The following is a 13081-nucleotide window of genomic DNA, read 5'->3' on the forward strand; positions in this document are numbered from 1 at the left end:
GCATTATAACTTTGTAAAAAAAAAAAAAGCCAAAAGCACTTTTTTGAGAACCAGAAGCAGCTAGAAATTAAAATAACAATAATGAAGTTAAAGAAGCAGCTCTAAGTCAGACTCCAAACCAGTTGCCATGGAGCTAATTCCAACACAAGACAACCCTATAAGACAGAATAGAACTGCCCCACAGGGTTTCCAAGGCTGGGGACTTCCAATCAGTCTAAATGAGAAAAATATCACTTGAGATAAAAAGAATGACAAAATGATCAAAAATCAGAAATAGTAACATTTCCAACAAAAATCTAATTTAGCTATCAGGAATTAATAGTAGAACTTTGGTTCCTATTAACCTTCACTTTTCTATAAAGCTTTGAGATTAGAAGTTTGCTGAGAGTTGTCAGTGTACCCTTGTTCAGTGCTTTAGAGGAAATATATACAGTGTACATTCACTGTGTCCTCACTTCATGGAATTTTAGAACTAAAAGGGCATTTAAAAAAAAAAAAAAAACCACCAAACAGATGTATGCAGGAATTTGGGATACTTCTTGATGAAACTCTATATCCATGGGATGCTGAAACTTAGAAATATAGATATCCTATAATTGATTAGTTGAGTAGAAGACTGAAGTATCAATTTCCACCCCCTTAATAGAGCATTTATACAAATTCTTCTCCCAGTGCTTTAATATTAGTGTAGAACCTAGAGCAAATCTGGATTTTGGAAGAGAGAATGAAAAAAGAGTTGTCCCCCTACCTTCTTCAGCCCCGCACACATGTATGAGTTGGTTATCATGCCCAACAAACTCTACAGAGTCCTCATGTATTAGTTATAGCTGCTGACAAATTACACCAAAACTCAGTGACTTAGAACAACAATGAACATTTATCTTCTTTTCACAATTTCTGGGGGTCAGGAATTTGGGGATGGTGTGGTTTGGTGGTTCTGACTCTCAAAAAGTAAGATCCAAGAGTGGGTCTATAAAATGCTCATAAACCATTATTGCTATTCCTCCCCAAAAAGTAAAGCTTTCGGAGAAAAAAAAATGCTTTGTTTTCTGTAACATCAATATATAATGTATAATATTTCAAATAGGGAGATGCTAAAGCTAATCAGGAAACCCTGGTGGCTTACTGGTTAAGTGTTAAGACTGCTAACCAAAAGGTCGGCAGTTCAAATCCACCAGGTGCTCCTTGGAAACTTTATAGGGAAGTTCTACTCCGTCCTATATGGTCGCTATGAGTCGGAATCGACTTGACGGCAGTGGGTACGTACATACGTAAAGCTAATCATGATGCATAGCGATTGTGGCTCAGTGCAGAACTCTCAGCTTATTTGACTCAGCTGTCTTGATGCCCATACACAGAATCTCAACTCTTCTCATTGGAATGATGAGGCTCCAAACCAAAAAATTACATGATATCAGATTATCATAGGGAATTCTTCCAGGTCTGAGAACTCTAAATTTTTCCCTTAATATTGTTTGAATGGTATTTCCAAAAAGGAGTTATGTGATTCCTTCTGAAGGGAAATGGGGGAATACTGGAATGAGTTCTTGGCATGTGGTTACAGTATATGGCACTCAATGCCAGCTTAAACCAATAAAATGTTGGTCTTTTTTGTTTCTATCATTTGTATAGAAGTGATCATGAATTTTGGCATGCTTTTCATGTCACTGAAAACCCTGGTGGTGTAGTGGTTAAGAGCCACGGCTGCTACCCAAAAGTTCGATAGTTCGAGTCCACCAGGTGTTCCTTGGAAACCCTATGGGGCAGTTCTACTCTGTCCTATAGGGTTGCTATGAGTTGGAATTGACTTGAAGGCAATGGGTTTTGCTTTGTTTTTCATTGCATTGCAAAATTTGTTTCAAATGCCATTCTGCCTTAACAAAAATAAAACTACCTGATTTAGAAACCTAATGCTTGTGTTTTTTTTTTTTTCCTCACTGCAATTATCCTTAAGATCATAAAAGCCCTTCTTTCATCAATGATGAACAGAAATCATGGTCACATCGTCACAGTGGTTTCAGTGTGCAGCCATGGACTGATTCCATATCTCATCCCATATTGGTAAGTATCTCTTTCTAGCAGTGCTATATACATTTTATAACTTTAAGGGGTTATTAGCCCTCATATCCCAATCCTCATAGCAGGGTAGTTTGGATTTATAGAATTTAAATGGTAATTTTGAATAAATTTATTTAAAATGACTCTCCTTAAAACAATGAAACTGCTTGTAATCATCTTTAAAATCTTTTAAGATCATGAAAACTCCTCTGTAGAGAGCAATGACAGAAAACAATAATCCCGAGAACATTTCTATTGTCTCCTGGAATGAGCAGACAGTGGTAAGAAAAACAGGAAACTCACGAACTAAGAAGCAAAACATACAGAAGTCCAAAGGAACACAAATCTATGCCAGGCCTGGGTGTCCAAGATAAGCCAACAAAAGTGGCCTCTGGATCAAAATGTTTTCCAAAGTGCTTGTACCGTGAAAGGTCGTGTGTGTGTGTGTGTGTGTGTGTGTGTAAGCCTCAGCCTGATTAAAAGATGCAGATGCCTCACTCCATGCCTGATCAAGGACATGAAAGGAAGGAGGTGGTAGGCTCTCAGGACACACTGTTTGCAAAATGTCCTTTCTTATAAAATCCTCTAATAACATCTCATTTTCCTCCTTCTGCCTTGTATCAACCTCATAAAAAAATTTAACCTGTCAACCTTTTGGCCAATTATTTTTACAACTGCCAACAAATGAGTACTAGTGATAGGTTTGTAGGTAGGTAATTGGTTGATTTATTATTTACTTATACATACATATCAAAGGTTGCCATCGCTCATGGACCAAATAGTTTCTGACACTGATATAAACTTCAAAGTAGTTTGAAGTGTTTTTGCACAGACATATGGTTGTTTCTAGCTGCCTCTGTGCTGTCTTAAAACATAGTACAGAGATTAAGCATTTGTTGTTACTAATGCTTAAAAATGTAGTAATCCAATATAATAAGTTTTCCTTTTTTTCTTCTGCCTCAAGAGAGCAACTAGCCTTTAACTTTAGTTTTCTTATTGTCCTTTGCATCAAAAATAGCAATTAATATTTCTATAGATCCTTATACATTATAAAGTAGTTTTGTACATTTTATCTGATTTAATCTTCAAAATAGCCTTATATTTTAGTTATGTGTATTTTAAAGATCAGAAAATCAAAAGAAAGTAATGTGCAAAAGACACACACACACACTCCATCTGGAGTCTTTTGATTCCAGACCAGAAGAAATTAAGAAGTGAAAGTGGCAACCAGTGTCAAGAGAGAAACTATGAATTTACCCAAAGACAGAAGGGAAATATGCAAAGTTCCACAGAAGTTTGTCAATACAAATATTAGTTCTATAGTATTTCTAAATACATTTTTTCCTGCTTCACATTTTTTCAATAACAATAGTAATAAACACTGACTAGGAAACAGTTTGAATATTGAATAGAAAAGCTTACATGCAGGGTAAAAAAAAAAAGGCAGCATTGAGCCGGTCAATATGAGTTCTTACCATTTGTTCTATTGCTGTCATGGCTAATTAAGAAATTGGTACATTCAGAATTCTGTGTAATCACACAAAAAAATGTAAATGAAAATGAATGACAATTTATTCTTTCAGAAAACTCACAAGGGGAAGATTTGGCAAGGGAGGCTTAGCTTTTACTTGTTTACAAACCAAAGCAGCACTGTTTTCTCAGACATGTGGCTGATAATGTTAAGAAGGCAGAGGACTGTGTTTTACCTTGCCCTTAGCTAACTAACGATGGCTGATCGTTCTCTTACAGCTCCAGCAAATTCGCTGCTGCTGGCTTTTACAGAGCTCTGACAACAGAACTTAAAACCTTGGGAAAAACTGGTGTCAAAACTTCGTGTCTCTGCCCAGTTTTTGTGAATACCGGGTTCACCAAAAACCCAAGCACAAGGTGAGATCAAACCCCAGTGAGAATGGGAATATGACAGGAGAAATGGAAACGAAAGCTATATGAGAAATTTTTAGGTGGATCAACTGAGAAAATGAAAGAAAAAAAAAAAGGGAAATTCTTTTTGGAGCCCTGGTTGCACAGTGGTTAAGAGCTTGGCTGCTAACCAAAAGGTGAGCAGTTTGAATCCACCAGCTGCTCCTTGGAAACCTTATGGGGCAGTTCTACTCTGTCCTATAGGGTCTCTGTGAGTCAGAATGGACTCGACGGCAACGGATTTCTTTTTTGTTTATTTAATTTTCTTTCGAGGCATTGGTCCTATATATGCATTCAAAAGAACTAATAAATTTATTTTTAAGCTCAACCTCATTTGAGGCTAACTAAAAAAAGAAAAGAAACCAAACCCATTGCCGTCAAGTCGATTCCCTTCATACTGACCCTATAGGACAGAGTACAACTCCCCATAGGGTTTCCAAGGAATGCCTGGTGGATTCCAAATGCCGACTTTTTGGGTAGCTCTTAACCACTACTCCACCAGCGTTTCCCATTTGAGGCTACAGATTCTTAAATATTGAACTAGCTGTGTTATCTCCAGCTCGAGTCACTCCCTGGCAGTGGAGCCCTCGGAACCCTTCATAGCTAATAGGGCTAGAACATGGTTACTTAACAAGGACAGGATATGTAAGTAAACACTGTGATATGACTGGGACTCCTGTCTGTTTTTACCTAGGAAATTGGGCCCTATATAAAGTCCTCGTAGTAAACACTCAGGTTTAGTGTGTAATGGGCTGTGCTAAGTGTACCAGGCAGAATGGTGGGAAAGTCAGAATAGATGAGAAGGGTGAGAGTGGCGTGACCCTAGGTGGCGCAGGTGCCTGAGGTAAATTCCAGGCACAGAGAATGCTAAAGATTTGGGATTGGTTTTACTTAGGCTGCTGGATTCTGAATTTCTTGAGCAAAGAGATAAGATATCAATATGCCATCATCAGACTTGGCTCAGAGACTGGGCTGATGGATCCAAGTGGTAGAAAATCAGGGAAGGAAGAGGTAGAATGTAATAATTTAGGGAAATATTGATTTGTATTACTTTCTGATGGCTTCCCATTCAATGCCATGGAAATCTCAAACACATGGTAATCTGCAATGAACTACAGAATCTCAGAGAAGGAAGTTTTAGCATTCGCTGCTTACCCAACTCATGTACACAACTTCTTACCCTTTTATCCACTAGCCATTAATACATGCCTAAACATCTTAACTTTGGTACCATTTTCAATCTATTTACGTTTTAATTTTGTCATCGTCTTGCACTAATGGGCATTCTACAGTGGGCCTGAGATCATGCATACTTCTCAAGAACCCACGTACACAGTCTCTAGTATAAGAGAAGCCACTTCTCCAGTTGTGATGTAACACTGCCTGTGCACCTCTTGGACTCTCGTGAACTGCAGGATGGGCAAGCCAAAGGTGAATCTCAAGTACCCAAAACCCTCAAAACAACCCAGCCTTATGGGATACCTCCACAAGAAAGAAAGTAAAATTAGCTATAGAATTCTTTCTTTGCATCCAGCAGGCCCTGAGAGATGCCAGGTGTTTCTTTCCTGGCCCATTCCCATTTCTTGCCTGGTCCCTCCACTCCTCTACTATCTAATTCCTTTCTCCCATTTTGATATTACGACTGAATGGGCCATGAAATACCTCTGTTGGACGTGAAAGTATGAGACGGTGACAACAAAACATCAACATGGCGTGTGTGTGTGTGTGTGTGTGTGTGTGTGTGCTGGGTTGGTAGTATTTATAAAGTGAACCCTGGAACATTTTAAATCCTAATTCTGAATTTGGTAAAAACGAAAGTTAGTCGTTCTACCTTGGCTAATAAAAAAAAAAAAAAAAAACTTTCTAATTTTTTTTTTTTTAATCACAGACTGTGGCCTGTATTAGAGACAGATGAAGTTGCAAGAACTCTGATAGATGGAATACTTACCAATAAGGAAATAATTTCTGATCCATGGTAAATCAATCTCTGTCTAACACTAGAGAGGTAAGTACTGCATGTTGTTATTGTGTGACCTTGAGTCAATTCCAACTCATAGCGACCCTGTATGAGAGAGTAGAACTCCCAAACACCTTAAATACTAAAACACCGGTAGCGATATTATTATGGAGAAGCAGTTGGGAAAGTTGTCATAGAAACTCTTCATCTCTGGGAAGAACAGTCCTTTCCTCTGCTATTGCCTCACTCAGTCTATAAAAACAGACTTTTTCTCTACTACATCTACCATCTCCACCCAATCTTTGCTGGAGACTGTGCTAACTGAAACAGGCACTGGTGGCACAGTGGTTAAAGCACTCGAATAATAACTGAAAGGTCAGCAGTTCGAACTCCGCAGTCGCTCCACGGGAGAAAGATGTGGCAGTCTGCTTCTGTAAAGATTACACTCTTGGATACCCCGTGGGGCAGTTCTACTCTGTCCTACAGGGTCACTATGAGTCAGAATCGACTCGAAGGCAACAGGCTTGGGTTTTTGATTTTTGTTAGTTTGTTCTAACTGAAGGAAAGGCGATTTTAAAAAGAACACAGTACAGTGGCGTGTTAAAAATAAAAGTTTTATAAGAAGCCTTGCTGGGAATTTGATTCAAATTGCATTGAATCTATAGGTCAATGGGGAGAATTATCATATTAACAATTTTGAGACTTCCAGTCCATGAACACAATATGTCTTTCCATTGTTTTGTCTTTAATTTCTGTAATATTGTGAGGTTTTCAGTGCATAGGTCTTGCACATAATTTGTCAAATTGTCTTGAACTATTTCATCTGTCTGATGGTATTATAAATGGTATTTCAAAAGAATTTCAATTTCCCATTTTTCATTGAAATGTAATTGATTTCTGCATATAGATCTTGTATTCTGAAAATTTGTTAAACTCACTGCTAGCTTCTCTTTTGTAGATTTATTCAGATTTTTTGCCAGACGATCATGTTGTCTGAAATAAAGACACTTTTATTTCTTCTTTTCATTTCTTTACCTTGCCCTACTGCTCTGCCTAGAGCCTCCAGTATAATACTGAATAGAATTGGTGAAGGTAAATATACAAGTGATGCAGCCTGAGCCGCCTGTCATGAACTGGGTGTTGTCTGACCCACAGAGCCATAAAGTCAGACATCCACAGCAGCACTCCATCATTATACCTGAAGGCAAAAGTCAGTCGCATGAGGAATTGACCCAAATGCCACTCCTGTCACATTAACTGCCCTCTCCCAGTCTACACCTGTAGCCTCCTGGGGAATTCCTTATGATCAGTTGGCTAATGAAGAGAAAACTCACACTTGGTTTACAGATGGTTCTGCACGATATGCAGGCACCACTTAAAAGGGGACAGCAGCAGCACTGCAGCCACTTTCTAAGACCTCCCTGAAGGACGGTGCTGAACAGAAATCCTCCCAATGGGCAGAGCTTCAAGCAGCATACCTGATTGCTCACTTTGCTTAGAAGGAGAAATGGCCTGGTATGCAATTGTATACTGATTCATGGGCTGTGGCCAATGATTTGGCTGGGTAGCCAGGGACTTGGAAGGAACATGATTGGAAAATTGGTGACAAGGAGGTATGGGGAAGAGGTATGTGGATAGATCTTTTTGAATGGCCCAAAGAAATGAAGATATTTGTGTCTCATGTGAATGCTCACCAAAGGGTGACCTCAGCATAGAATGATTTTAACAATCAAGTAGATAGAATGATGCATTCTGTGAAAACCAGTCATCCTCTTTCCGCAGACACTCTCATCACTGCCCAATGGTCTCATGAACAAAAAGGCCATGGTGGCAAGGAAGAAAGTTATACATGGATTCAGCAACATGGTCTTCTACTCGCCAAAGCTGATGTCTTAGTCGTCTAGTGCTGCTATAACAGAAATACCACAAGTGGATGGCCTTAACAAAGAGAAGTTTATTTTCTCTAAGTAGGCTAAAAGTTCAAACTCAGGGCATCAGCTTCAGGGGAAGGCTTTCTCTCTCTGCTGTCCTTCTCATCAATCTTCCCCGGACTAGGAGCTTCTTTGCGCAGGTACCTTGGGTCCAAAGGATACTCTCTGCTCCTGGTACTGCTTTCTTGGTGGTATGAAGTCCCCAACTCTCTGCTTGCTTCCTTTTCCTTTTATCTCTTGAGAGATAAAAGGTGGTGCAGGCCACACATCAGGGAAAATCCCTTTACAGTGGATCAGGGATGTGACCTGGTAATGGTGTTACAATCCCACCCTAATCCTCTTTAACATAAAAATTACAATCACAAAATGGAGGACAACCACAGAATACTGGGAATCATGGCCTGACCAAGTTGATACACATATTTTTGGGGGAACACAATTCAATCCATGACAGCTGACTTGGCTACAGTCACAGCTGAGTATCCAATCTGCCAGCAGCAGAAACCAACACTGAGTCCCCAGTATGGCACCATTCCTTGAGGCACTCAGCCAGCAACCTAGTGAAAGGTTGATTACATTGGACTGCTTCCACCATGGAATGGACAGTGTTTCATTTTTATCAGGATAGACACTTATTCTGGATATGAATTTGCCTTTCCTGCATGCAATACTTCTGCCAAACTACCATCCATGGATTCAGAGAATACCTTATTCACTATCACACTATCCCACATAGCATTACCTTGGATTCACTTCGCAGCAAATGAATTGTAGCAATGGCCCCATGCTCATGGAATTCACTGGTCTTACCATGTTCCCCATCATTCTGAAGCAGCTGGCTTGACAGAACAATGGAATGGCCTTCGAAAGATATAATTATGGCACCAGGTAGGTGGCAATACTTTGTAGGATTGGGGCAGTGCTCTCCAGGAGGCTGTATATGCTGTAAACCAGTGTCCAACATATGGTGCTGTTTCTCCCATAGCCAGGATTCATGGTTCCGGGAATCAAGGGGTGGAAATAGGAGTGGCACCACCCACTATTACCCCTAGTGACCCACTTGCAAAATTTTTGCTTCCTGTCCCCGTTACCCTATTCTCTGCAGGCCTAGAGGTCTCAGTTCCAAAGGAAGAAATGCTACCACCTGGAGACACAACACGGATTCCATTAAACTGGAAGTTAAAAATGCCACGGGCCACTTTGGTCTCCTTATGCCTCTGGATCAATAAACAAAGAAAGGAGTTACAATATTGGCTGGGTGAGATTGACCCTGACTACCAAGGGGAAATCAGATTGATGTTGCATAATGGAGGTAAAAAAAAAGAGTATGTCTGTAATACAGGAGATCCCTCAGGATGTCTCTTAGTACTACCATGCCCTGTGATTAAAGTCAATGAAAACCGACAGTAACTCAGTTCCCACATGACTACTAATGGCCTAGACCCTTCAGGAATGAAGGTTTGGGTCACCCCACTAGGCAAAGAATCATGACCAGCTGAGGTGCTTGCTGAGGGTAAAGGGAATATGGAATGAGTGGTTGAAGAAGGTAGTTTTAAATCCAGTTAGGACCACGTGATCAGTTACAGAAATGAGGACTGTAATTGTTATGAGTATTTCTTCCTTATATGTGTGCATCAAATATTTTCCTTTTCCTCACTTATAAAATGTAAGATGCAAACAAGGCTGGAGAATTTTTTGTTGTACACTTGTTAGTTGTATCATGTTAGATGCAAGTATGACTTTATAATTGTCTTTATTTAGAGATTATATATTGTTTAAGATGTGTACAGGTGCCAAGCTGACAAGGTGTGGATGGTGATGGTTGAGGTTATGTGTTAGCTTGGCTGGGCCATGTTGTGTAATGATGTAGTTTAGTAGTTATGTTATGACATAGTCATCCTCCATGATGTGATATTATGTGATCAGCCAATCAGTTGTAAGGAAAGTTTCCTTGGGGTTGTGGCCTGCGTCCTATATATATATATGAATGTTCTGGCAAAGCTCACTTGCTTAGTCTGGATCTTGCAACCAGCTTGTCATCATCTGACCTCTGGTTCTTGGGACTTGAGCCAGCAGCCTGCTATACTGCCTGCCAATCTTGGATTCATCAGCCTTCGTATCTACATGAGTCAGGAGAAGCCTCCAGCCTAACACCTGACCCACAGACTTGGGACTTGCCAGCCTCTACAATCACATGAGCCATTTCCTTGAGACAAACTTCTTTTTATATATATACATATATGCTTCGCTGGTTTTGCTCCTCTACAGAACCCATCCTAACATAGTAATACTAGTTCCTCTTCAATTTTCTGAAACAGTTTATGTGGGGGGTGTTATTATTTCTTCCTTAAATGTTTGGTAAAATTTGCTAAAGAAGCTATCTGGATTTTTAGCTTTCTTTGTGGGAAAGTTTTTTTGTAACTACTAATTCAGTTTTTTTTAAATACCTATAGGGCCATTCATTCTACCTATTTCTTCTTGGTAATGTGTATCTTTTAAGGAATTTGCCCATTTTATCTAAGTTCTCAAATTTATTGGCATAAATTTGTTCATAGTATTTTCTTATTGTCCTTTTATTATCTTTAGACTCTCTCATTCCTGGTATTGGTACTTTATGTCTTCTCTCTCTCTCTCTTTTTTTTTTTTTTTTGTCATCAGTCTAGCTAGAGGTTTATCAGTCTTATTGACCTCGAAGAACCAGCTTTTGGTTTCATTGAGTTTTTTCTCTATTGTTTTTCTGTGTTCTATTTTATTAATTTGTTCTATGATCTTTATTATTTCCTTTTTAACAGATACACAAGTCAGATATTAGATGCTTAGGAAGTAGAATTTATATGAAATGACAAGAGGAGTTAGAATTATTTATCCCCAAAAAGATAACTTCTCAGCTTTCTTCTGAGGGGTGGTTTACAATAAATGCAGATTTTATCAATAAGCGGATAACTATACTAATTTCATAAGCCCTTGGGCCTTTTTCTATAAATTGATCACAAACTTGGAATGGAACAATTTGAGAACAGGGGAACAAACTCCATTTCAGCATCCATTTCAGTCTTCCACTGTAGCTTAGTAGATTAAGTTAGTGTAAGGAGGAGATTTCTTTTTGAGTGTAGTCGAAAGGTTAGCAAGTTCTCTTCCTATCCCTCTCCCAGCCAGATCTTCCCTGAGTCTTTGCTCATTCTCCCATCCTCCACTCCCGGAAAACCGGTAAGTAAATCTTGCATTAGTCAACAATATCAAAGTGATTTTCTTTTTGACTTTCTTTGCAGAATATGTTATTTCTCCCTATGTTCACTCATACTTTCATCTGCCTGCTCAAATATTACCCATCACTGAACAACCATTCGACCTCGTGAAGCTTTCCTTTGCTGGTCTAGTCCACATTAACCCTCTTCATATTTTATAGTCTTTAACTATAGATGGCTTATATTTTTCTCTAATTGTTTCAAGATAGCCTTCTTAGCCTCTCAGCTAAACAATAAGCACCTCAAAGCAGTAGGTAGTTTTTTAAGTACTTTAGTTTTACCTTATTTTAGAGCACATAATCAATATTTTGTAAATACTTAAGGAGAGATGGAAAGATAGATGAATGGATTCTGGTGGTGTCTCTCTACAAGCTATTAAAAAAAAAAAAAAAAAACCCAGTGCCATCGAGTCGATTCCGACTCATAGTGACCCTATAGGACAGAGTAGTACTGCCCCATAGAGTTTCCAAGGAGCACCTGGCAGATTTGAACTGCAGACCCTTTGGTTAGCAGCCGTAGGACTTAACCACTATGCCACCAGGGTTTCCCCCTGCAAGCTATTAGCTTCAGGAATATTTGGCAGTTTCAGCAATGACCCCTGGCCTTCCTTTTAGATCTTGACTGGTATAAGGTCTCGTATGGGATTTTTACTAATAAAAGATGAGAAGGTGAGAAGAGTGGTATATATTGGTGTTTCTTTATGTTTCCATACAATTTGGACTATGAGTATTAAAAGACATTAAACAGAGCAGGAGAGAGAGAGAGATTCAAAGGAAAAAAGGAAGAACAGAGGAAAATTAAATGTAACCCAGATAATCCTCAGGGTATTTTAACTGACAACAAAAAAGGACTCCTATGTCAATGATTTTAAATTGAAAGCTTACCTTTTCTTCACACAGATTTCTTCATGAACGTGCCGTGGCAGCAATAAATTGTATCCAGAATATTCAGTTTGAAGCAGTGGTTGACTACAAAACCAAAATGAAATGAATAAATGAGCCCCAGCCAGAGATGTATGCACCCTAATGATGTGGGTCTCAGTTTAGAGTTAATGCTTCAAAGCTTTATTTTGCATTTTTCAAGCTGTTAGTATTAAAAATACTGGTTTGGAATTAGTAGCAGTTGAATGAATAAGACTAAGTACCTTGTCTTTCCATTTTCTTAAGAAAATTAATGTAGTTTTAATAGTCGAATCCATTTTTTATTTCACGCCTCTTAAAAACTATGTTTAACATACTTTTGTGATTAAGAGCGGGGGAGGGAGGGAGGGTGGGAGAGGGTTATTTACTGATTAGTTAGTAGATAAGAACTACTTTAGGTGAAGGGAAGGACAATATTCAATACACGGAAGGTCAGCTCAACTGGACTGGACCAAAAGCAAAGAAGTTTCCCAGATAAACTGAATGCTTCAAAGGTCAGCGGAGCAAGGGTGGGGGTTTGGGGACTATGGCTTAAGGGGACTTCTAAGTCAATTGGCAAAAGAAATTCTATTATGAAAACATTCTGCATCCCACTTTGAAATGTGGTGTCTGGGGTCTTAAATGCTAACAAGCGGCCATCTAAGATGCATCAATGAGTCTCAACCCACCTGGATCAAAGGAGAATGAAGAACACCAAGGACAAAAGATAATTATGAGCCCAAGAGACAGAAAGGGCCACATGAACTAGAAACTTACATCATCCTGAGACCAGAAGAACTAGATGGTGCCTGGCCACAACCGATGACTGCCCTGACGGGGAGCACAACAGAGAATCCCTGAGGGGGCAGGAGATCAGTGGGATGCAGACCCCAAATTCTCATAAAAAGACCAGACTTAGTGGTCTGACTTAGACTAGAGGAATCCCGGCAGTCATGGTCCCCAAACCTTCTGTTGGCCCAGGATAGGAACCATTCCCAAATACAACTCATCAGACATGGAAGCGACTGGACAATGGGTTGGAGAGAGATGCTGACGAAGAGTGAGCTACTT

The 13081-nt window shown here is 39.4% G+C and overlaps 1 protein-coding gene across 1 annotated transcript in view; it reads left to right on the forward strand.

Annotated features, from left to right (window-relative positions):
• The window catches only part of HSD17B13 (hydroxysteroid 17-beta dehydrogenase 13), a 28017-nt gene extending 15783 nt beyond the window's left edge, over window positions 1–12234 (forward strand). The window contains 4 exon segments of the mRNA XM_003414094.2: window positions 1955–2061; window positions 3808–3945; window positions 5867–5983; window positions 12011–12234. Coding sequence (XP_003414142.1) covers window positions 1955–2061; window positions 3808–3945; window positions 5867–5983; window positions 12011–12101 — 453 coding nt within the window. The 3' untranslated portion in view covers window positions 12102–12234.
• The last annotated feature ends 847 nt before the right edge of the window (window positions 12235–13081 follow it).

Source organism: Loxodonta africana, chromosome 5 (genome assembly GCF_030014295.1).
Source record: "Loxodonta africana isolate mLoxAfr1 chromosome 5, mLoxAfr1.hap2, whole genome shotgun sequence".
NCBI lineage: Eukaryota > Metazoa > Chordata > Mammalia > Proboscidea > Elephantidae > Loxodonta > Loxodonta africana.